Here is a 27,582-nt window from a genome sequence, read left to right as displayed (position 1 = left end):
ATAAAATACTATATCTCTCGTTTCTGATGCACATTTATTACTACATTATGTTTAAACTTCAGATTTATATCTATTAATCTCCACACAGTGTATTGAAAAATAATTCAAACTTGCATCTGTCAGTGTACTATAAAATCGGTTTATTACACCAGTCATTACGTCATTTTCATTGGCTGAAGAAATTTTCAAACCAAGCAATCAAAAGACAGAAACAAAACACTGCACGACATTCCATTGAACGTCAAGTCTTACCAGCCGACTACTGGCTTCACGTTGATAATGTCTTAGCAGAGGTGAACGATCAGAAAACAAGTATGAGGGGTTAAGATTTGTTTAGAACGATATCCGCCTCAAGCTTCGTACACACTGTAGCTCCCAAAATTCTCCATGATGCTGGGTGGACACTAGCGTCGTGCATTACAGGCGCTATGTTCGGTTCAAGTTTGTCGAGTATGGCGAAGTTCGATATTTGCCGATGCTCGCTTTGCAAAAGGAGGCCTGTCGTGTTTGTTTCACCTTGTTATAAAATATTCTCTGTCCTTCAATCATGTTTTGACCGCTTAAGAATTTTAGTACAGATCCTGCGATTAGTTTTTCATGTGAAATAAGACAAAGTTTTTAATGTCTTGGTTCCCTCCCTCATGTTCGAACTTTGCAGGACACTAATGGACTATCCTGTACCGATCGGAATTTCATGAGAAAGTTTCTTCCATCATAAAGATTCGAACCAGCATTATTTGCGTAACGCTAGTCCAAGGCATGGTCCCTTATACCATGCAACTACGACGCGAAACATTCAAAAGAGAAGTATTCTGTGTTCTATGGTAAGGTCACGATTCGTCTGTTTTTTAAGTTGTAAACAGTGTAAGTAAGAGGATCCTGACCCGAATACAGAAATGTGAAAGGTCAGCAGGATCGAATATATTGAGAGAAATACTTAGGCCTATATCATATATTATTGTAATTATCATTACCATATATTTTATTTCAATTCACAATTACTAAGCCGAAAGTTGTCCGGCATATCTTGCTCTCAATATTGCAACTAGGCCCACTAATTTTGAGTTCAAATACTTATTTACAAACACACCTTCACATAATTCTAAACAAATATTAAATATTATATCTCACGTTAGATATTTTATTAGTATTTTGCAGTTCCCACGAGAGGTAGCTTTAATTTGAGATACTGTATTTCCCGGTAAAAATTTTAAGCTAGTTTCTGGGGGAATACGTTGTATTTCCAGTTGAGCAGATAATGTTATACCGACGGTTTTTTTCCATGCTCTCAATCATCAGACTTTAATATTTCAGAATTTTTTCATCTTCTTTATATCGTTGCTGTGTGATGGAAATGCAACATACATTATTAAGTAATTCTAGTTCTATTCTCTATTGCTACGTCGGGCTTTTTGAATGACAAAACTCTGCATTTATTTATTGATTTCAAATTAGTATCGCTCATCCATCTTCGACATTTGGAATGTTTTATGTTCAGAAGTAACATTTATCTTCTTTTTTTTTAAGGAGGAGGAGCCCGAAGAGTTGCATCTCAGCCTAAGGCTTATTGCACTTACCACTTCTGTTCTGTGAATTATAGTTGTTACCGACCGGTCGTGCTCTTGTACGAATAAAGCACGCTGCACCGTGAACTTATTCCAGGTTATGGTAATGACAATGATATGTGAATAAATGATGGCGAAATGAGTCCGAGGTCTAACGCCAGCAATTCTGCTTCAATTGGTTCAGGGAAAAGCTCCGCTTTGAAACAGGTTCCGAATAGCCTCAAGAGGTAGACAATGAGAAAAAGGAGATATATGAACCAGAATAGAATACTTTTAAAACAAATTTAATTGAAGACTGTCCCTGTCATCGGACTAAGATTGGTATCCGTGGAACAACCACCAAGACTTTTATAAATTTCTATAAATCCTTTTCCATTAGTCAACATTCATGCTACGAAATGGGTCTTCTCGTCTTTCTATTCAAATTTTGCGAAATACATCAAAATAAATAAATAAATTTTCTCATGTATAATCATTTTAAATTCCGTTTAACGTATTTAATGTATTTATTTCCCTAATTTCAAAGACGTTTATTATAATATGTGTGTATAATTTGCACAAATGTTTTCCAATTGAAATTGTTTCGTATTTTTTGTCTCATGGCAATGTGTAATGACAGAAAGATTGGTTAAATAAATATTAACTATTAATTTTAACCATAAAAATCTAGTACAATATTCACTAAACGGCATAGCAACATTAGGCCTATTTAAGTACCATACAATAACATGATTCCTCTAGGGTGGATCTTAAAATATGACGGATGTTGAGTAGACCTACTATTTGATTTAAGCATTTTCAGTAAGTAACTTTTGCCGTGCTTGCAGGGCGTCCAATTTCTATTCTATAAAGAGTGTAACAAAAATGTATATCAAAATTTTAAGGACACATTTCTCACACGTAGATGATGAAATTATGTTATATGAAAAACTTTATTTCTTTCTTAGAACGCAAGCTAGTTAGGGTGGAATGCTATCATAGTTATTGTATAACAGCTCCACACCAGAACAGTCTGATTATATTTTAGTAGGTTATTTTACGACGCTTTATTAACATCTTAGGTTATTTAGCGTCTGAATGAGATGGTGATAATGCCGGTGAAATGAGTCCGGAGTCAAACATTGACAGTTACCCAACATTTACTCATATTGAGTTGAGAGAAAACCCCGAAAAAAACCTCAACCAGGTAACTTGCCCCGACCGTGAATCGAACCCGGGCACCTGGTTTCGCGGCCAGACGCGCTAACGGTTACTCCACAGGTGTGGACAGTCTGATTATATGTAGACGCTCTTTTTACCTCTGGTTAGAATGTAATTACACATGGGGTGGAGTTCGGTTTCGGATGATGTACCGTACATTTTTTTTTTTTTGTGTACCCACAGTTTTGGTGTTCAGTGTTCTGTTATAGGGTGTAACGTACACGATAGCTATGATGACTTTCCACAAAAAAAAAAAAAAAACAATATGGTTTGTGCATCATACAATGTAAGCAGGATTTAGAAAAAGAGCTCTAATATTTTCATCCTCTACGAGAGAGGAATGATTCCTTGAAGTTTCGACATGATTTTGTTACACCCTGTATATTGAGGATATGCTATTGCTGAGATAACAACATGTATACCAGAGACAAACTGTGTGTTTCTTTGGCTTTATCGTTATTTTGGGAGGAAATATTGCATCTGACTTCTATGAAATTAGAAGTTAAGTATCAGCAAAGTTAGTTACAACTGGATTTATGGGAATTATACTCATTTAAGAGAAGAAGCTAGTCGTATTAATTATGAAGGTAAGAAATTAATATAAAATGTGATTTTCGCATATTTGTGGGTCTATTCATGAATATTACATAATTACAATGTTATATTAAATCATAAAGAACAATACTTTTGTATTGTCACTAGATGGAAGATTCAATGTAATTAAAACTTATTTTAAAGTTAAAATAAAATTTCAGAAAATAGTATTATCTCATCAACTGCGCGCGGACAGCTTTATTGTAAACACATCAACTGCGCACGTCAGTACACCCTAGGAATTTTTGTATACAATTTTATAGAAAATAGAACGTTAACATAATAATAATAATAATAATAATAATAATAATAATAATAATAATAATAAACAAATCAATATAATGGTTGCAATGGGTATTCCAGCTAACGTTTCTTTGTCCCCAGCAAGTAGGTGATGCTTTTGTTGTGGAATTAATGATTATAATTCCCACAAATCCAGTTGTAACTAACTTCGCTGATACGTAACTTCTAATTTCAAAGAAGTCAGATGCAACATTTCTTTCCAAAATTTGAGCTTTAGATACAATAACATCAGAAAGAACCACAAACGCTTGTGAGGCTTTTCATATGGCCTTCGGCCTGAATTTTAATAGTGCACATCCATACATATGCTTTTGTTGATGCCATAATCCAAACACAGACTAGCACATACATCAAAATTGGTGATATTTATAGTGCCAAACCTAATACTGCATATGAAAAGCGCAGAAAATATACAGAACAACTCATTTCTCAATACAGACAAGGAAATATTAGCCGATTACATTTTTTTTAGAAGCGTGTCTTATTATTATAATTAATTTTTTGACAAGTGACCCGTTCGAGTATTACCATTTTAACTTCTTGACACGTAGCCAGTTCGGATACTAGTATTATAAAGTTCTTGACACGTATATATATATATATATATATATATATATATTCCTGGAATTGACTGCCGCGCGTAGTTGATATATACCCACTGATATCCCACCTGACCACCGCGCTTAGTTGATGAGTTTCTGGCAGGTAAAATTTTGACTTGCGCGTAATTGCCACTCTCCACATCGATTATATTGTTCTGTTTTCCAACACCTGTGGGGGACAAAATCGAAATTTCCATGTCTTAGCTATGTTCACAGCTCTACTTGAACAGAAGTCAACCATCAAAACAGTCGATTATAAGTCCATGATATCAGGTTACAGTCATATGGAAGTAGATGTTGACCATGCTGCCATAGAAAAGAAGAAGGCAAATATAGAAATATTTCATCCCCATGACTGGTTCCTGATGGTGCGCTCGAGCAGCAAAAAATCTAAGTAGTCGAGATGCAGCAGAGTGACTTCCTTGAATTTCCTTCTCTTCTGAAGAGACCATTGGTGCTGAGGAATAATGATGAAGAAGGAAGCTTCTTCATGTACAGTGGTTAAAGTATTCTTCAAAATAATGATTTTGGGACACTTGACTTCAAAAAATTTCCTAGATAGAAGCAGTCAGTTTGAAAAATTGTCCCTCAAACGGCGAGACATTGATGAAGATGTTTCATTCAATGCACTAACAGACAAGCCTGTACCAATCAGTATGGAGAGAAAAAAGAAAGATCCAATTTCCCTGCTCCCATTAATCCCTCCAGTATTTCATCAATTCTACAAGGAACTGCATGTTACAAATGTAAGGATGTAGATCCTGACAGTAGAATTCTAAGAAGAGTTCTGAAGTGAAAGAAGTAATGACTACATTCTTAAGAGTTGAACACAAGATAGAGTGTGATCCTTAATGTATAATAATTCTAAGCTTTGGCTATGAGATCCCTTATGTTAAGTTAAAATTTCTACTTTAATGTAGACTTGTTTGCTTTGGTTGTTCATATTATAGTGTTGCACTATTTACCATATAGTTGTATTGAATTAATATTGTCACAATCACTGAAGTCATGTTAAAAGAAAGTGTATTTTTACTTATGTCACAAAAATACTGAAGTAATGTTTAAAACAAATTTGTGTAGAATATACAGAGTGATTCACGAGGATTTACCGTCCTTTACAGAGCATATTTCCGAAGATATTCTGAGCAAAAAATATCATATAAACAAGGGTCCTATTCTCAATACTTACAGAGATACGTTTCGTTATTGGGACGCATTGCTGTGAACTCGTGATCTTGGCCAGCGTGTAGTCTGCAGCCAGCGCGAGCGTTACGGAAATCAAAGATAGCCGTATGCAGTTACGTAGCGCGACGAGTGCCGTTCACAAGTATGCGGCCAAGTGTACTGAAGCGGACGGCGACATTGTTTAAAATGTGTTATAAACTCTGCAAGACTAAATTAGGATGCAAAATTGAACTGCAAATAATTAAGTCGGTGGAATTGGTGTGATTAGTAATAATCGTTGTGATAAGTGCGTAAGAATAATGTAATTTTCTAGTTCAAAATAGAAAAAGATGTCTGTACGAAGCAACTAAGGAGTTCACAGCACATTTTTAGCTTCATAATACTTGCCAATTAAGGAAATTATACTTCTGAATGGTTCATTCTCTATTTGTATTATTCTGTTACGTTCAAACTAAAGAAAAAACATATTTTACAAACAACTTTATATTGTGTAACTCTGAAAATATTGAGAATAGGAATTATGTTTATATGACTTTTTTTGCCCAAAATATCTTCAGAAATGAACTCCGTAAAGGACGGTAAATCCTCATGAATCACCCTGTATGTATACCCTTCAATTATTGATGTATTAACAAGTAGAACAAGTTCATACAGTTTATATTCGTTAGAATAAACATAAAAATGTGTCTCTTGCAAAAATGTGTTTTTTGACTTAGACTTACGTGATTTTTCCCGAACACTCTTCATAGGCTATAATGAGTGGTATTACGATGCAAAGAATGTAATTAAAAGCTCTCTTATTGTATATACCTAATTTTATTGTTAGTTATTATAAGCTAAAATCTAGAGTTATCTCCTACTCCTAAAATTTACGGGTGTTATTCATAGACATTTCGCAGCACGCGCTACGAGCGTACTAAGCTAGCCCCGCTATCCACTGGTTACTAGTACAGAATTCAAATCATATCCTATCGTTAACAGTAGTTTATGAATACGAAAAACGCTGATCATCCACCGGAAGCCCGCGCTAAAAATGTCTATGAATACGGCCCTAAGTCACTATTGATTTCAAGTTAATGTCTATTTCATATGAGATGAAGTCATTGTTCTGTATTATCAAATATATGCATGTAATCATTTATATTACAGGATAAAATAAGCACTGCAACGATGTGTATAAATGTCTTATGAACGGCTTATAGAAATAAACCAAATTATGATCTTGTATTCTCTCCTGTTAAAAACACTGGCGTTAGCATTCGCGCGGATTAAATTTGCAATCCTCTCTAAAAATATATATTGTAGGCCTATATTGCTACGCAGAAAAAAGTCACAATAATAGTAACATCTTTCTTAGTTGTGCCCCATTTATTACGTAATTTCAAAATTTCTCCCTGGTAAAAATAAGAATTTCCAAGAAATGGCTATATAAATTACGTGAGAAACAAAACTTATATAATAATTAGTTAATTATTACTGTAAGTTGAGGATATGAAATTGCTGCGATGACAATGGATACTTCCGCCTGTATTATCGCCGCGCTCTCATGATTAACATTCGGCAGGTCTTTGAGCGGCCTCTTGCATAACATTCGACAGGTCTTTGAAATTTAATTGTGTTATTGTTTTCAATTTCTTGTGTCGCCGCTCCAATCACTCGCCTCAATTTCAATATTGCACCCAATAAGCTGCTTCCATGACACCAAGGTTGCAATGTATTGTGCTGAGGACGAACATTAAGGTATGTGAATAAAAATTATTATTAAAGAGTTATTATTAAAAGTTAAGAATGTCAACGTACTCGTATATGAATTAATAATAATAATAATAATAATAACCATTTAACAATATAACAAACTAGTGCTTATTCTTATCGGGGAAGTAGACGTGACAACGAGACGCTTAGAGTGAAACCTACAGAGCAACAATCGGTCGGCAAAATTATGTTTTAAAAGCACACCGCACATTATTGTATGATGCCGGCATGTTAACTATGAGACCGTGGCTATAGGCCTAATAAATATAATGTTTCAGGAGCCAGAGCGAAAATACGCCTAGCCTAGTTGTCATTCAGACTTTTACTCTGATTTCGTAGAACCAAAAATAAATGTTAAATTGAAAAATGAGTTCTATTCAGTCAATACTTAATATAAACACAATAAAACATGTTACAATAACATTTACACAGATTTAAAAACAAACGTTTTCGCCAATTTTGATTGGCATCTTCAAGTCGTGTAGGTCGAATGGAACATGTTATAAAAAGTGAACACTTGGTATATGACGTTAAAAACCAAAGTTAGAACTGTAATATCACTCAAATACAGAGAATAGAATATAGCAAAAAGCCTCCACGATGTGTGTAGAATCACTGTGTTGAAAGAGGCGTGTGTGAACCAAGGAAACAGCAAAACTCTTCTGTCATTGCAGATACAGTTTTCAAGATAGATTTGAAGATGCTACGAACAGGTCGGTCGTGTGGCCGTTATGGAGAGCAGGAAAAATCCTGTAAATTGTAAGGATAGAATGAAAGAATATTTGGAAGCATTAAGTATTATTTAAATCTTCTAAAACAATACTTACAAAAAATGGAAGAACGTCTTGATATCCTTGAGGACGGCGACACGACTGATCTTTACATTAAGTGGTAGCATATGACGAAAACTGTATAAGTTGCACGACTAGTGGATGAATGACCGTTACTTGCGTGTGATTTTAAACAGCGGGTTATTTGAATTTGGGTATTGTTCGTTAAGGAGCGAGCTATCATTATTATTAGAAAAGGTAGTAATATATAGTTCCTCCGCAGCATTCATATAATTATGATTGTTAATAGTATTTGAGACCTGAAGGGCTTCTTCTATGCCAGTAAGTTCGTGATTAAGGGAAATGAGATGCGTGGCACACTTTGATTTATTCCTATTGAATTTGAAGTCAGAGACGTGCTCTTTGTAACGCGTGCGAAAATTCCTTTTGTTTGGCCAACGTATTTACTGGGACAGTTTTTACATTGTAATACGTTGGCCAAACAAAAAGGAATTTTCGCACGCGTTACAAAGAGCACGTCTCTGACTTCAAATTCAATAGGAATAAATCAAAGTTTGCCACGCATCTCATTTCCCTTAATCACGAACTTACTGGCATAGAAGAAGCCCTTCAGGTCTCAAAGACTATTAACAATCATAATTATATGAATGCTGCGGAGGAACTATATATTACTACCTTTTCTAATAATAATGATAGCCCGCTCCTTAACGAACAATACCCAAATTCAAATAACCCACTGTTTAAAATCACACGCAAGTAACGGTCATTCATCCACTAGTCGTGCAACGTATACAGTTTTCGTCATATGCTACCACTTAATGTAAAGATCAGTCGTGTCGCCGTCCTCAAGGATATCAAGACGTTCTTCCATTTTTTGTAAGTATTGTTTTAGAAGATTTAAATAATACTTAAATGCTTCCAAATATTGTTTCATTCTATCCTTACAATTTACAGGATTTTTCCTGCTCTCCATAACGGCCACACGACCGACCTGTTCGTAGCATCTTCAAATCTATCTTGAAAACTGTATCTGCAATGACAGAAGAGTTTTGCTGTTTCCTTGGTTCACACACGCCTCTTTCAACACAGTGATTCTACACACATCGTGGAGGCTTTTTGCTATATTCTATTCTCTGTATTTAAGTGATATTACAGTTGTAACTTTGGTTTTTAACGTCATATACCAAGTGTTCACTTTTTATAACATGTTCCATTCGACCTACACGACCTGAAGATGCCAATCAAAATTGGCGAAAACGTTTGTTTTTAAATCTGTGTAAATGTTATTATAACATGTTTTATTGTGTTTATGTTAAGTATTGACTGAATAGAACTCATTTTTCAATTTAACATTGAACTTAACGGAACCAATATGCCTTTGAAAAAAATAAACGTGTTTTGACACCAACGACAATAAAGTCACGTATTGTTGAGGTCATGAAATTGCTGCGACGACAATATTGCTAGTGCACTCTGATTTCATTGAAACGAAACTGAATGTATTCAAACACCTGCGACAATGAAGACACGTGGAGTGTAAATTTTCATTTCAACAAGTTTTACTGCACAACGAAGCGAAGAACCAGAATATGATCTATCTGCTTACAAGTTTAAGGCTGGTATTACACTATCAAAGTTCTATGGCAAAGAATAGGATAAAGTTATTTATGATACAAGTTCGTGAAGTGGGTAGTTTTGATAGGAGTGTATGTTTGAGAAACGAAGCTTGCCGAGTTTATCAAATATACGAATGTTAATAAACTTCACGAATGTGTACCATACAATGTTTTTCCTTTGATAGCCTTAAATTATTAGCTCACGCACTGGTGTTATTACTTCACGCACTCTGCTCACTTCACGCACACTGCTCACTTCACGCACTGATGTTGAAAAGACTTACTTCGCACACTGCTAACAGTGCGTGAAATTGCGCTTCACGCAATATCGTAGAAAAAATATTTTATCAAAGATCTGTGATAAATGGTAGGATTTTGAGTATATTACAGTACATAAAATATACTATCAAAGATAACCTAAAATTAAGGAAAAAGACTCATCCGTCTCCATGTATAGTTAAAAAAAACTACGTTTTTTATTACATATATGCAAAAATGAATTATGAACAGAGTACTATGCAATTTTAACTACAATTAGTTCAAAATATTACAATATCCATATTGCTGAAAAAGAAACAGAAAAGGAAACACCTGTGGGTTAAATCATGGATTGCAAGACGTGATAAGAAAAATATCCATAAAAAAGTACAATGCGAAGACTGAAAAAGTTATATAAATTATTTGAGAATGAAGATGATTTTCAAATTTCTCCAAACTTGTGCATCACTCCTGTACTGCAGTTAGAGTCTGCTATTTTTATGTAGACCTACACTTTTCGCCTTTTATTTCTGTGTTTGTAGTCCGTGTTTTGTGTTTTATAACATTTCATTTGCTTCATGTTCTCATTATCAGCATTTTGGTCGTAGCAACAGTCCAACAACATTTACGTTCCGCCATACTGATTTCAAGCCACACAAATCGTTTATAAAATATAACAAGATGCGCTTGCATTTTTATAAAAGATCTTTTATCAAAGAAATTTTTACAAAAGAAAACCCATGAGACTGTCATATATTTTATAATATATATCTTGAAAGATCTTTGTCAAAGAACTTTGATAGTGTAATACCAGCCTAACGGCGGACATGCCAAGAGGAATATGTAGTAGAAGAAGATTATTGAAAAAAATCGGTTTCTCGAGACAAATTATATTTAATAAAAATGGCTATATGACATTTATTACTTTAAATTATTTTAGTTTAGATCATAATATTAAACCAAATAAACCTCCGAAGTGCATTTTTTACTTCACATATTTCAATTTTAGCCCACATTTCAGTTTTTGCTGTATAGTTGCATGCAGATTTTCCGTTTTTTTTTTTTAGTGCGTAAAGTTCCGTGGTCTAGTGATCTGTGTTTGTAGTTTGCCGTATACGAGTACCCTTTAATAACATCCACTGACGTCATCAGCGTTCAAAATATACCGCGAGATGTGTTCAGGGATTCTATAAATCCCCTTTCACTGTTTTTGTTTTTTTTTTTTTTTTTATGAAGAGTAGAATCTGGAAAAATAGCGCTCTGCATCGATTCCGATCGCTCTGTCGATATTACCGCCAGGTTGACAGCCTATCTTGTGTCTGTAGCGTGCTCGTTGCGCAACGACCACGAAGATTGCACCACAAGGCCGCCGTTATGGCCATGAACGAGCAGTCACGTGGTCAGTGTGAGTTAGTAATCGCAATGGAGTGGACGTTGATGTTGGCAGCGGCCGTGTGCCTGTGCCTGAGTCTGGTATACTGGTACCTGACCCGCAACAACAATTTCTTCGCGAAACGGGGAGTGCCTTTCCTGCCCCCTACTCTTCTGGTAGGCAACATGGGACCCTTGTTCGCCCGAAAGACGGCCGTATCCGATCATGTGCGGGATATGTACGATCATCTTGACAGGCATCCGGTGGGAGGTATATTCCAGTTCCTGCAACCTATGTTCATGATCCGCGACCCCGCACTGGTGCGTCTCGTCACCGTTAAGGACTTCGAGCACTTCGTGGACTTGCCAATTCTCATCCCCGAAGACGCAGAGCCCATTCTCACCAAGAATCTGCAGGCCCTCAAAGGTACTGTTGGCCGCAACACCCCCTGCTTACTTTTCCACTGTCGGGCAATGCAATGCAGCTTTTCACAACAACTTGGCTTCTTCTTTATTTTCATATGGGCTTTTCTTTAATAAAATCTCTCGGTATTTGTTTCAAGAGATTTCTAGAATAAGTGAATATGTATATGTATGCATACAATACAATACAATACATACATACATACAATGTACGTATATATATATATATATATATATATATATATATATATATATCTGTGTGTGTGTGTTTATATTTATTCACTTATTAATTCATATATAGTATTATAAGCATGTTTCCATGATATTCACAAGTTTCAAAAACTAAAAAATACAGCCTTCTTTTTCCAAATGTCACGATTCAAACGATCTTTGTCTCATATGTCCCTTTCCCCTCTCCTTTCCCTTAATCCGCCATTCCATGCAGATTATGGCCTTCACGCGTCGTTCTTCCAAGTAGCCTGGTATCCTATGTAAGATTTCTCTATATACTGTAATTTGCTACCTCTTCGCATTACATGCCCATGCCACCTTAGCTGTTGTTGAACAGTATTTTAGTACATTCCACTTTTTTCTCTTATTATATTATTTTTAAATTCATACATATTTGAAATTTGTGTTGTATGTCGTAGGTAATTAATTCATTCCTGTGGCTAAGCAATGTATTTTTATGTTCCTATTTACTGTACCAATATACATTAAATTCTATGGAATAGAAAATTATAAAAAAAATTGCAAACATTTTAACATACACTACAATAGTGGGAGGTATTTTACTTTATTAGGCTGAAACGTGGACACGCAAACAGGAACATAATATATATTTTAATATTTTTAAATTATTTTTCAGAACGAAACGTTATATTTCTTCGCATCAAATTTCTGCATATTTAAAAGACAACACTAAAATTATTTCAATCATGTATCATAGTAGGCCTGTTGTGGCTGAAAAAAAATAGAGACAAAACTTTTCGATTCGCCAGCGTACAGTACAAATGATCTTTTCCATTGTTTTGGAAAGATTCCTGTGATGAATGATGAGAAAAGTGCATAAACCCTAAGCAGTTTATCGCTCGTTATCCCATTTTCACCAGATGTTTTCCTCGTATTAAAGGACTTAACTTTGAACAAGATTTTTTGCTGAGTAAACAGTCTGTCGTCCTCTACGTCCTGAAGTTCCATTCCTTTACTTCTTACGCCTTGATGGTATTTTGTCGTCGTCTGGAACAAAGTAGTTTAACATGTACTCCATGGTGTCCTTCATATCTGCAGTGTATTCTCCATTGGATTTCCGAATTGTTCACAGACTAATAAATTGGAATACGAAGTTTACCAATTGTCATTTTATAAACTGCATTCCATGGATTATTCGCATTAGTTAAAGTGCAAAATTTTCCCCATGATTTGCATTTTTCTTGCAGTAGATGAGATTGATATCGTCGTTTCTCTTCCAGATACTGTGTTTTCCTATCCTACCTGAGGTTGATATTCTGCATTCTTTGATATCTTCCCCTCAGTGCATTAACTTTTTCACGATGTATGTTAATTGCTCTGTCCAAGATCATACTGTTCTTCCGTTGCATTCTTCCTTTCTTACTACCTGTTGCTTATCGAAATGCAGCTTTACACGCAGTGGAGAGATCTGATATTAATTCTCCGATGTCTGTTGTGCTGCTCACTTTTCCACAGAGTTCTTCGTTCAGTTTCTCCAGGTCTGTGCCAACACTTACGCAATGGAATTTGGAAGCAATATATTCTTTTACTCTAGTATCGAACTTCAGAAAATCATATTCCTTAACTATGTTTCTTACTGCTGTAAACTGCTGACCATCGAGGCTCCAAAGCAGTGATGTCAAAGCAAGCACATTTTTCTGATCTTGACGTCGTGCGCGGGCAGCAAGCGCTAAGTATGGAAAGAGGAAGGATTGTGTATATGAATAAGCAGCCTGTTGGATTAAGAAAACAGTAGTGCACAAATTTCAAACGGAACGTGAAATTTTATATCGTTACTTTTAGATGGCTTCTTTTTGTTTGATATTATCTATATTGTCTGTAAAACAAAAGTACTAATACCAATTTCTTAATATTCCAGTTGTGTTTTAAATGTTAATAACATAATAAAGAGTTAAGAAGGAATATTCACATTAATTCCGTAGTAGTACAACTATACTGTACTAAATGGATGAAACACATCATTCATAAAGAAAGTGATATCCCAAAAAAAAAAAAGAGATTGAGTATGGCATGATAAGCTGGAATTGATATTGATGGTACCTTTAGCCTTATAAAAGTAATCAATAAACTAATCTAAACAATATTACAGTACAAAGCAAAGTTACCTAAGTGCTGTATATGTTTTGAGTGTAACAAATATTCCATAATAAAACTCTTATCGCATTATGCTTTTAAGGTGATATTGGTGAGCAACTTCCTATCATCAGAATATTAAATTATTTTCTCGAAATCTGCTGAAGCTATAGAGTTGACGTTTTTACATCACATGGGGACGTATATTTTATTTATGATGTAACAGTAGTTGCTTTGTTAATTGATTTCCTTACAAACAATTTCCATGCGAATATTTTCAATACACTATCTTCAGTAATACGTATTTACAGTATATTAGATTTAAGGAAACATTCCGTAAGCTACTAAATAAATAGGCCTACATCTGAAAATTTCACTTTTCTATAAAAAAAAGTTGAGAAAATATTTCTTTTGAATAAAAAAATCAAACTTGTGAAAAATGAATACTAAAATTAAAACTTACATTCTTATAATGCACTTATACTTCTCAGACAAATCTAAAAATTAGCATGGATACAGTTTTAATAAGTTTTCTTCCCTTCATCTATTAAATCAGTGCTGGCCATCCCCGTATATAGCTCGACCAAGTGGCATATACTACCTCTTTCGTCTGTCTCTTTCCTTTCCGCTGTAAAGCGCTCAGGCTCTCCTGAGCTCTAAAGCGCGCGCTTGCTCCTATGGGCATCAATTGACATGACTGCTCTAAAGACGCATTTGCCAGATTAAAGGCTATGCCCCGGTTTCTTCAACCTTTGTTAAATTATAACAGTGTGTTATTCCATTTTAACTGTAAACTTAACAGTTGAAGCATTTCTTCAACGTCTGTTAGTACTAACAGTCTGTTAAAACCCATGTTAATTTAACTGACCAATTTCATGCAGTTAAATCATTTAACTCTCTGTTAGCATAGAAGTATTCAATATTGCTGGTGTGTTAGGTCCTGAACTTTTATATCTTGATTATTTAGAAAATGATATTCATGAATATATAAACAGAGCAGATGATTTCAGTGATTTGACAGAACAGAAGTTCATACAAAAGTGTAGGCTATTTTTGCCAAGCCTCACTTTTCGTTTTCAACGTAGATCCGTTTGTTTGTTTATTCTCGATAATTGGTTTATACTGCGAAATTATTTCCGGCAGAACACTTCTCTCGAAGGAAGAGAAATTAGTCCCACGATTTCTTTTTGTTCCAGTGTTTTCCATTTCACAACAGCAATACCAATACGCCGCTCCACGCTACTGTGATACAGATGACGGAAAGAAGCAGAAATCAAACCTGACAGAATACAAAGATTTCTATCCTCTCTGAATCAAACAACGGAAACGAGCGAGAATCGCAATTGTCAGAGTTCAGAAAACAGAACTGAGCCTATACTTGGTTACAGGTTATGGTTAAACTCTAGGATCTCTGGTCTTAACAGAAAGTTAACAAACAGAATGTTAAAATGTGAAATGTAAAGTTGACGAAACGCAATATTTTTAACAGCACTTTATACTTTAATTTACAGTTAATTAACGCTATGTTAGGTGCATTTTAACAAAGGTTCAAGAAACCGGGCCTATGAGTTCATGATGTACAGAGCTTTCTTCCCCACCTGATTTCCATCCCGATACATAGTAAAGCAGTGCATTATTGATGATATGACTGTTAAATCTACATTACTGCGCCCTCTACCTATTTGAAATGTAGATATCTTGTTGTCTTCGATGATAATGATGATGATGATTTTGTTAAATTTGCTCCAGAATTCATCCCATGATGTATTTTGAAATCTGACGTCATTATATCCATTTCTTATTGTTCAGTAAATGAAAGCTATAATTTCTTTTTTTCTGTGATGAATATTCAGGCTGCATAATTGTATTCTAAAACTTTCTGGTACAATATGAAATATTTTAGTATAAAAAATATTCTGTGACATTACTGATTATAATTCATAAAAAGGATTAGAATAACTATCATAACTTTTATCTAATATATTCAAGATGGCAAATTGTGTAATGCTTTTATCACTGATTTGACGACAGTTAAGTTGCTTGGCCAAAAACCCATATTCAAATCTGACCATCGATCTGATATTGTCAGACTTTCAGAACTCTTATGAAATGAAAATAATCTCTTCTCAAGTCTTGAATATTTCATAATAATTCAGGTGTCTTTAAATCCGGCGATGAATATTTCAATATATCGTTGGCTAACTTCAAAACCTCGTAACTGCATTTGAGGGAATTGTACAAGAGAGCCAAATAACTTCATATTCTCTTTACATCCCAGCTAACAACTATTATGCATTTGTTAATTATTATAATATATAGAAACATTTGAAAAGGTGGATTCCAAAGTGTCCAAAGTCCTTTTTTAAGATTTTAACTTGCTTTATTCACGTTTTAATTTATCCCTTTCAAGTAAATAACTACACTGATCAGAAAAAACGGAACATCTTGAATATTTCTAGGTAACATTTAATTATGGAAATTTCATTAATTATTATGAAACGAAATTCATTTTTGAGGTAGCCTAAATTAAACTATTTTACGATACAAATAACGTAAAATATAAGACAAAGTAGCATAATATTAAGGCCTGAATTAATTTGTGTGAATTAATACCTGTTCACACATTAAAACAATTTGTTGCTGATAGAGTAACCTGCATCAGGGTCACAACCTAGTAGCGGGTATTTCCTCATCTTGCTCTGTTGACTGCTTCCATTCGGCTTGGCATGCTCATTACCACAGTAATTACTAATGTATTCTTGCCCAATGTCTTCCCATTCCTGCCGTAAAGCTTCCCTAAATTGTTTCATTATTTCTGAGGGTGATCTCTGCCTCGAACACGTCCAGGATTATCCCATACGTGCTCAATCGTATTAAAGTCCGGGCTGCATGAAGGCCACCCAAGAGACACGATACCAACTTCATCCAAAAAATCCGACACACACCGAACAGCGTGAGGACGAGCATTATCATGCATAAAGATGGAATTGTCTCCTGCAAATATCGAGAACGGAACCACATGATAATCAACAACCTCATCAATATATCATGCTGCCGTCAAGATCCATTTTCAATGAGGACAAACTCCGTTTTATCGTTGGTAGATATTCCCGCCCATACCATAATGGAGCCACCTCCAAATGGTGTGCCTTTAAAGATCATGCAGTCAAGATAGCGTTCTCCAGGCCTCCTCCATACTCGTTCCCTTCCATCTGGTCCTCTTACACAGAATCTGGACTCGTCTGTAAAGAGTACATGGCTCCAGTCTTCATGTGCCCAATGTTGGTGGTTCCTTGCAAAATCAAGACGATTACTGCGTTGTTCTGCAAACAGCAGAGGATCAGTTGCGGGCCTCCGAGATCTCAGATTTGCTTCATCAAACCTTTTTCGAACTGTCCTTTCACTGATGTTGATGTGCGCGGCCAATTTAGATTACGGGCATCGACAGCGGTGGTGTGCCGGTCCTGTAAGATCTGATGCAACAAAAATCGATCATCTCTGACTAAAGTTTTTCTGTTACGGCCTGAACCCGCAGCAGCTGGAGTGGCATTGGTGGAAAACGGCCACGATTACTTCATGAGATGAGAGAGACATATTTGATGAAAACACAAAATGGCTGTTTTATATCAAATGGAAAACACAACAATGGACTCATAAATTTTGTGTTATTCATTTTTTCCCTAGATCTTCAATTTAACATCTTCTGCGCAGAAACAAAGTTTTTAATGTTAAGTTATTACGTAGCAGACATCGCTATTAAAGTTTAACTTAAAGTTTAAAATTGACGCAGATAAAACATTTTTACCATAATTGCTGATGAATGTACAATTTATTTAGTTTTTACTAAAGATTTCAAAGTGTTCACTTTTTTTTGACCGGTCAATGTACTGTATTGCAAGTTTATTTAACGGACTCTCCTAAGTTTTGACTTAGTGTCTGCGTATGTTTTTTTAAAACGAATCTAAGGGCGTCAAATTTATTTTATAAGTTTTGTAATTTTTCTCCTAACTTGTCATTTAGACTAGGCCAGTTTGGAGTCCACCTCTTCATTTGCATACTTATGACGTGTTATCAGCAGACGCATTTTGGAAATATACACAGATTTTGACATTGGGTAAAAATTGGACTTACGGGGTTTTAGAAGTAAGCCTACGATATTGATAGCCATATATTATAACAATGTTTTAGTTTTATCTCGGTCGTCGCGGTTGATAAAAGGCCACGCCCCACACGTCAAGAAACATTGAGATACAACGGATAAAAAGTAATCGTTCCTCGAACCCATCCATGGCGGGTTTAAGCTTGTATTAGCTATACCATCTAGCGGCAAGTAAAAGCATTATCAACTGAATTGGCTGTCAGTTTCACTGAAAAGTAAACCGAGCCTTATGGATGGATGCATTATCGAACCCTTGGGAATTCTGTTACTTTTGAAACGAGTGAGAATTCTACTATACAATATCATTAGTTTTTCATGTGATATCATCTACAGAATGAACTGTAAGTAATGTCATTGATTTCAAGTGGTTATTCTTTGAGATATTTAAATAAATTTAATACAGTTTTGCTTGTTTTTGCTTCCTTTTCGAGATAAAAATTGTTTTATATTAAACATTATTTCTTAGTGCGTTTTGGGAAAGCCATTGATTTAATTCCCAATATTCTCAGTCAATTTATGAGAACAGAGGATTATGATAATAAATTATTGAATTTTAGTTTTGTCCTTTAAATGCGCAGAAATTTGATCCGAACAAATGTAACATTATAAAATTGCTTTGCAGAACGAAAAGTTACATTTGTTCGGATCAAATTTCTGCACATTTAACAGACAAAACTAAAATTCTTTCAATCATTTGTTATCATAATACTGTTCTCTTAAACTGACTGAGCATATTGAGAATTAAATCAATGGTTTTCCCAAAACACGGTATGAAAATATGTTTCGTATAAAACAATTTTCATCTCGAAAAGGAAGCAAAAACGAGCAAATTTGTATTTAAAGTTTTTGTTTGCAATTACTCAAGGACTAACCCCTGAGATTAATGACATTAGTTACGGTTCATCCTGTATACTTTTTCAATGCATGGAGAAAAGAACTTACATGCTCTTTTCTGTTGTTTTCACTTTTGTGAATCCTTTGTCAGCCATCATTATTTACTGGAAACATATGTCGAATTTAAACGCAGAAGTTAATAAGTATATCTCGCATTTTAGGCTAAATGCCTTTTTTTTCTTCTCTAGGGATGAACTAAAACTATATGAATACCTTCAAGTTTTATATATAAAATATGAACCTTTGGAAGAGGTTTTACGGTGCCTAAAATGTTAATTTTGCCCATTGTGACCTATTTTAAGATGTCACAGCCTAAAAACTCTCTATTTCTAATTTGTTAATGTGTTTTTGTTTTTATCATGCAGCAATGAGAAAGCTTTGAATATCTTGGAGTGAGTTTGGTTCAAAAATCTAGTAATAGTTTGGTTGTAGGAATCAAGAAATTCCTGAAAACTGATTGCATTTGTTGAGCATTGGAGTAGGCAGTAGGAATGTGTTGAGTGGGGAGGATATACTTCTTCTAAAGAAATCAACATATGAAATGTTGCTGGATTGAAATATGCACCACTACTTAGGTATCATTGAGAAAATCTTTTTATTCCACTTAAAATAAGGAATAACAAAACAAAATAACAAACCCAAACATAATCTAAAAATATGAGCAAAATAACAACACAAATATCTAGATCAAAAACGAAATTGTTGCTTAAGAAAAGGCAAAGTTTCACAGAAAATTTAAAGAAAACCCTTGTTATGTATGGTAATGCCAATTATGAATAATAAAATCGTGTTGATTTTAAATTCAATGGTAAATTAATTAATTTAATTTATTGTAATATTAACATTTCTGTGTCAGCAGCCATAGAACAATAACGTCGACGAATGTTTCATTAATAGGCCTATACCAGTATTTATAAATTTAAGACATTACTAAAATGAAGTTTCTAATCACAATATTCTCTTACTGTTTTTGCACTACATACCATAATGCTTAATACTCACTAATTAACTGTATTATTCTAGTTATTGTAGTTTGGGTTGATAGAAACACGATTTAGGGACATAAAATCGAATTTGAGCTGCTTGAAACTGTATCTTCAGGTGACTAAATCAGTATTTTAGTATCTGTTTTTATAATTTTAGAGCCTATTTTAGACTCCTGAAAGTAGAATCCGAGGTGTCTTAGTAACATTTATAATTTAAAAGAAAACAGCAAAAGCTGTGCATTTCGCAAATTAACCATTGTACAGTCGTTCAAATGTAGGGTCATCCAGTGATTGTATGTGACACATACAACGAACGCAGTCAATAATAAGTGTTCATTCCTCTTTCTGTAATTACGGCCTCCATTCTGTTAGCCATACGATAACATTTCTTATTTTCCTCTGTGGAATATCTTCCCATTCTTGCAGAAACGTCCCTTTAATATCAGTCACATTTTTCAGAATACTGTCTCTATGACGAATATATCTACAAAACATGTTCCAGAAGTTCTCAGTGGGATTGAGGTCGGGGCTACGCGCCAGCCATTCCATATGGCGAATCCAACCTCATCCAAAAACTAACGCAACTTTCAGAGTGTGGATGAGCAATGTCTTGCATGAACATGAATGTATCCCCAAATGAATGGGGTAAAGTGCAAAATATGCTCACTTTGGGTCTCTAGTATATATCAAGCCAGTTTTAATAAGAGTTTTTTTACTTGGTTATTTGATGACGCTGTATCAACTACTGGGTTATTTAGCACTGACGGGATTGGTCATAGCGAGATGGTATTTGGCAAGATGAGATAGAGGATTCGGCATAGCTTACCTGTTATTCGCCTTATGTTTGGGGAAAACCTCGAAAAAACCCAACTAGGTATTCAGCCCACGCGGGAATCGAACCCACTGCCAAGCGCAACTCCAGATCGGCATGCAAACGAGTTACCGCCTGAGCTACGTCGGTGGTCGTTCAATGTTTGCTTTCAAATTTATCCAAGAGCACATCATAACTACACCTCCATTGCAAGGTGAAAATTGTTCACCTGTCATCGAAGCTCGGCCCCTCCCATCCGGCGATCTTAAGCAGAATCTTGATTCATCGGTGAACAACACATCTTTCTACTGTGTCATTGCCCATCCTTCATATTGATGTGCGAATCCAAGTCGAGCGACCCATTGTTATCTATTAGTATTATTGTGCAACTTAGAGATAAACAACGATCGAGAAAGCGAGACTAACAGCGCCCGCAAAGCCGAAAACCCGCACGACAATATTGTATTACGTCGCTTCCTTGATGTAAAGACTGGCTGTGAGTGCTCGAAGACTCGAGATTGATCACTCCCGAAGTCCCGAAGTCAAGCAGCCTTGAATCACCACAGTTGTTTATGCCTGACTGAACTTTTATCTACTTTGGCAACTGTTATATATGTATAAACAAAAAAGTAGCATATTTGAAACATCTCTATCTTTCAGTGTATAAGAATCTCTTCCCCAGTCTTTATTTAATTACTAGGCCCTTATTAAAAGGCTAGGAATTTTAGTTTCATATGTTTAAGATCAAGTGTGCAATCTCAAGCAGAAATATATTAATGTTATGTTTTACGTTTCTTATAAATGCAAATTTATTTGAGAATTTTTTTCTATTTATATAACCATAGGTAATATATAATAGAACCATTCATCATTCAGCAGTTGAAGCGTTTAATCGTGTCGAAATAACTCCGTAAGGTGTTGACGCTGACGCGGCAAGGCAAGATTGTTACCCGTAGCGTGTGGTTTATTTAAGTACGATTATGAGATATCTTTTGCGAGAGTAATATTAACCGAGCACTGTATTTAATAAATAGAGCTTGTACAAGGCATTGATGTGATTACATTCATTTGTGAGATTATGAATTGGCACTGAATAAAGGAAAAAACGCGCTCCAAGCAGTAGACAGATGCTTAAATAAATGACCGAATATTGGGGTGAAGAATTTTCTCCACGTCTATAATGCACTGGTAGAATCAAAAATATTGTATAATATTGAGATCTGGGATAGTAGGTTATCCAGCAGAAACATCGATAAAGAGCCAAAATGTGTAAAACATTTCTAGGAATACCGGAGAATGCTTCTAACCTGGCAGTGTTACTTGAGATGGGAATAGATTCGAGTCTGGGAATTATTCTAGAAAGAAAAATCAAATATTTAGGTAATATTCTATTTAGGAATGATTCAGCAATTATGAAAACATGTATCTTTTGTATGGAAGCCGCTAATTGGAAATCGAATTGGCTGAAAGAGCTGGAAAGAGAAATAAACAGATTAGGTCTAAATTGGCTATGGAGAGAATTAGGGTCTATAAACACGAAAACTATTCGAAGAATAGTAAAAGAGAGGGCAAACGAAATTTCGAGGCAAGATATTTTTAGTAATATTAAAGATCTAGGATCACTAAAATACTATAGGGAGGTTAAACAGTTTTGGGAACAGGAAGAATATATTAGACTAAATTCAAGGGAAGAGAGAACAGGAATGGCATGGTGGAGATTAGGTAGGCTATCTGGAGGCTCAAGAATAAGAGAGGGAACGTAGAGCAGGATAAATGTCCTTTGTGTGGACTAGTGGAAGACGCAATGCATATTGCGTTAAAGTGTCAGGCAACAAATGATTTGAGAAACGGTTGGGTGGATAAAAAATTTCTACAAATAAACGCTATAGTAGATTATAAAAAAAAAGGAATGGTCCCCTAAACGCCAGCAATCTGCATAAATTAGGAAAATTTCTTTTTACAGTTAAAATTAGATGGGAAGAGAAAGTCAAAGCTCTAACGGATATGGAATTATAAATGTTGAGTAGTCGGACACGATAGGAAACTACGAAAAGTAGTCAGTGAAGTTAACAGAATAATTTTTAAGAGATTGAGTATAGAAATGAAAAAGTTAAAGTAAGAGTTTTAAATACAAGAGTTATTATTATTATTATTAGTATTATTATTATTATTATTATTATTATTATTATTATTATTATTATTATTATTGTGAATAGAGGATATTTATAGGTCCAATATGTATTAGTTTTTGTAATATTCGTATGGATAGTGATGGCGGATTAAGAACTGGAACACATCTAATTCGCCATGTATGTATGTATGTATTTATTTACACTGCAAGTGGGCAAGCACCCGGTGGCAGTGGTATATACAATATTAACAATACACAGTTAAAATGATAAGCTATACACAATAAAATTTACAATACATAATACAATTTACAACACATATACAATTTTATACACAATACAATAAGAATACACAATACAATAAGAATACACAATACAATTTAACACAATAATAATAAAACATAAAATAAAACACCGAATTTTACAACACAACCTACATAATTATGTATAGGCCCTACATAAGTTTCAATAGTCTTTCACTTTACTCTCATCTCATTCCCTGTAGTGGCACTATGACGCATTTCACTGACACTCTGTAACACATTTCACTGACACTATAGAACACATTTCATTGAGGCTATAAATTATCACTGATCGGAACTGTTCACTGCACTGTAAAACCATAACTTCACTGACTCACCTCTCTTCACTGATACAACAGTTCAAATAAGACAAATAATTGCATTCTTATGCATACTTATAAACAGAACTACATTTAAACTAAATATTTCTAGTCTAAGGCCCTCTTACACGCTATTTTTAAATAATTTACAATTCAAACCAAGGAAGTAAACTCGTCAGGCTAGATAAATACATGTCACCTTAAAAAATTAAATGTTGAATGTCACCTTAATTTTAATTTTCACTTTATACACAACTCTTTAAATTATTCTTGAATCTCCTTAAGGAAGGACAGCCCTCAAAGACCGCTGCAGGTAGGTCATTCCAATCATTTATAGTTCTATTTAAAAATGAGAATTTACCTACATTCGTTTTCTGTTTCCTACATTTGATTTTAAAATCATGATCGTTCCTACCATAGTACGTTGGCTTTTCTAACCGAGCCGTTATGTCTACCCATGCTTTCTGACCTAGATGTGCTCTATACAATGATGTTATTCTAGTTTTCCTACGTCTGTTTTCCAAAGTTTCCCATTTAAGTTCTTTTATCGTATCGTTCCCATCTTCTCTTTTACCTTTAACAAATTTAGCTGCCCTATACTGGATTCTTTCTAAGGAATAACGTGAACAAAGGAATGACGTGAACAAAGATTGATGAAATAAATATAATAGAACCAGAACATTTTTATAACTAAGACATTATTCTGTTTTCTCTTTTTGTCTCATTTAAACATTTATAATTTTATTTATTTCAAAGTTACAAAATCTTTCCACGCCGACTAAATGCTATTTCGAGAATGATGAGCGAGACACGTAGCGCACGAGAATGACGAGGCGAGAGTCGAAAGACAAATGCAACGAACACAGCGAGCGAGAGCGGCAGTTAGTTTTGTTCATCTCTAACACCTGTAGCAGGTCTTTGGCCCTTCAAACAGATTCGTATAGTTTTTGTTTTACTGTTCCTTCACTCACATTGATTTCCTGCACTCGTTGGATACAATTTCACATTTCAACTTCTGTCGTATGTTGAATTTGTAAAGCTTGTGGCCGAATAAATCTATCGTCCGGCACTGAAATTACTCTATCACGACCTGGAAATGGTCTTCTGTAAAAGTTCTGATGTTCACGAAACCGTTGTACATCTCGATGGACACTAACCTATACTTAACAACGCACAAAATGTACGCGTAACATATTGGTACCATCGTCCATCCTCATACCGCAGATTTTGTTACACATACAGCAACTAGAATGACGACATACAGAATATCTTACTTTGTAGAGTGTTCCGGCGATGTAGGAACGATTATCACTCTCGCTCAGGACAAGCTGCGTGTCACAGTACTAGAGCTAAACTGTACATCTCCATCACAATGCGATGGTGGGACACTTCCAAATGGATCTCTGCACGCCACAATCGTACAGATGCTTTAATAGTTTTAATACTGCTACCAGTCGGGTCATCTTACTATGTCTTTTACTTGCCCGTTTTCATTTACTAATTAATACTAGATGTGTTTTGTTCACATCCTGTGTTGTCGGTTCCTATAATGTGGAGGGCGGGTCACCAGATGCCTGCTGTCTTCATGTTACATAATATTCAGGGCGGGCAACCAGATGCCTGCTGTCTTCAGGTTACACAACATTCACTCTTAACGACATAAAAGTGATTTAAGAGGTCATGTGAGCTTCTTTCGAGGTATTTTCAGTGATATTAAAGTCATAGACCTTGCTTAAAACTACGTTATATTATTTGTCCCATTTGACTTGGAGTGAAAATTGCTAATTATGGGATTGGTTCCTATTCTAATGTTAATAGTTTTGATCTCTTTTACCACGGCCTGCGATTATTGGACATTTATGATACACTCTATATAATAATGGCCTAATTTCGCGTAGGTTTTTTCCCTTTCCGAAACGTAATACCATACAATATATCAATTTATTCATGAATTGGCTCTTAGATATTCAGATGAATAATAGTGGCACCACAGTCTATATAAAGAGTTACGAAGCTTGAGTTTATTAGGGTACTAGGAACAATAGACTGTGCAGGTACTATTTCGTATTATCTGTAATGAAGCGATAGTAGCGATCCTAGTGGTTAACAACTATCTATGGATACATATTTACTACGTATTGAGCTTCGTGCGTGACTGTATACACTAGACTGTGGTGGCACTTCGATTTAGGAGAAAAGATGGTACATAGGCAGTTGGATGTACGGATGGACGATGGATTGACAGAACAGTAGGGTCAAAATTTTATTTTTCGCTATCAAGAGTGCTGAATCTTATTTCTGTAAAATCATTTAAACTAAGTTTATATCAACACAGTATTTTCTCTATACGTAGTGTAATCAAATAAAAAAACTGAATTAATCAATTGTGCGAAAACCTATGGAGGACCAAGTTATACTAACCGGCTGCTAGCCTCACGTCCATATGCCTCGGCAGAGGTAACGTGTGGTTAACATGATCCACTAAGCCGTTATATTCGGATTTCGAAACTGGATTTCCCTAGTTACTGAAACTTCTCAAAACCTTCACGACGCTGGATGCACACCACTTCCATGCACTGGTCGAAATTTCGTGAAAAAATTTATTTTCTCATGAGGATTTGAGTAAATGCTCATTGTTAGTCTAGGGTAGGGGTTCCTAACCTATGGTTAACATGGGTCATCGTAGCTTTCGGGGAGGGCCGCCGTAGCTTAAAAAAGAATGAATTAAAGCCCTTATTAAAAATGGTAATAAAACTTTCCAGGGCTAGGTTTTTACGAACAATAACGAAAACACAACATTTGCAGATTGAAATGTTTTCAGCACTAGTGCAACGTCAAGGATTGCAATGAACTAATGTAAATAATTGAATCGGTCAGTGGAATAAGGACCGAAGTCCAGAGAAGTAAATTTTTCAGGAGACGAAAAAAACCTCACATCTCCTAAATCATTAGACCAACACTAACAAAAATTTGCACAGTTATAGGTCATAGTGTACCACTCTGACTGATAATGAACACTCACGTGTGAGTTTAATAGTATGGGTAATAAATAGGATGGTAATTGGTGGACTTCGGTCCTTATTACATTGTTTTACTACGCAAGTGTAAAAGACAAGCACAATAATCTGAATTAGTGAATTTTATTTATTGAATGAGTTGTATTTTCAGAATACACACATCACTTGAGCTAATTGTCTAGAAAAAAAGGATATGACACCAATATGAATAATAATAATAATACTTATAATAAAGAAACTATTTCAATGTAATGAGCAACTGCTTTCTGTCCTTAGTCACTGCCAACATTCTGAGTTCTGCTACCTTCCTCACCCTTAATACTCTGCAAGTACTGCTGTGCATTCTCTCATATATATTTCAGGAGTTTACATACATAAATGGGAGGAGTGATAGTAGGAGGAAAAAGAATAAAGTGTATAAGATTTGCTGATGATATGGCGTTGTTAGCAGAAGAGAAGATGATACTAAGGGATATGCGGCTGGAGCTAAATGACAGCTGTGAACAGTATGGGATGAAGATAAATGCTAACAAGACGAAGACCAGGGTCATATGAAGAAAAGTAAAGAAGGTAAACTTGCAAATTCTAAATAAGGCATTAGAGCAAGTGTCCACTTCAGATACTTGGGGTGTACTATAAGCAGTAACATGAGCTGCTGCCAGGAAGTCAAAAGGAGATTAGCAATGACAAAGGAAGCTTTTTATGGAAAAAGGAGCATCTTCTGCGAACCTCTGGAGAAAGAACTAAGGAAGAGACTAATTAAGTACTTTGTGTGGAGTGTAGCACTGTATGGGGCAGAAACATGGACATTACGACGAAGACAAGAGAAGCGACTAGAAGCATTTGGATATGGAAAAGGATGGAGCATGTGAAATGGATAGAGAGAATAACAAACGAAGCTGTGTTGGAAAGAATGAGTGAAGAAAGAATAATGATGAAACTGATCAGAAAGAGAAAAAGTAATTGGCTGGTTTAC

General features: G+C 35.1%; 1 protein-coding gene across 1 annotated transcript in view; it reads left to right on the top strand.

Annotated features, from left to right (window-relative positions):
- The first annotated feature begins 11,220 nt into the window (after positions 1-11,220).
- LOC138705149 (cytochrome P450 9e2-like) overlaps positions 11,221-27,582 on the top strand; it is a 94,687-nt gene continuing 78,325 nt past the window's right edge. Inside the window, exon 1 of the mRNA XM_069833810.1 lies at positions 11,221-11,667. Within this exon, the coding sequence (XP_069689911.1) occupies positions 11,244-11,667 (424 nt within the window). The 5' untranslated portion in view covers positions 11,221-11,243. The remainder of the gene's footprint in view (positions 11,668-27,582) is intronic.

Source organism: Periplaneta americana, chromosome 8, assembly GCF_040183065.1.
Source record: "Periplaneta americana isolate PAMFEO1 chromosome 8, P.americana_PAMFEO1_priV1, whole genome shotgun sequence".
In the NCBI taxonomy this organism is placed as follows: domain Eukaryota; kingdom Metazoa; phylum Arthropoda; class Insecta; order Blattodea; family Blattidae; genus Periplaneta; species Periplaneta americana.
Note: the sequence above shows the minus strand (reverse complement) of the source record. Positions and strands in the feature narration are given on the sequence as shown.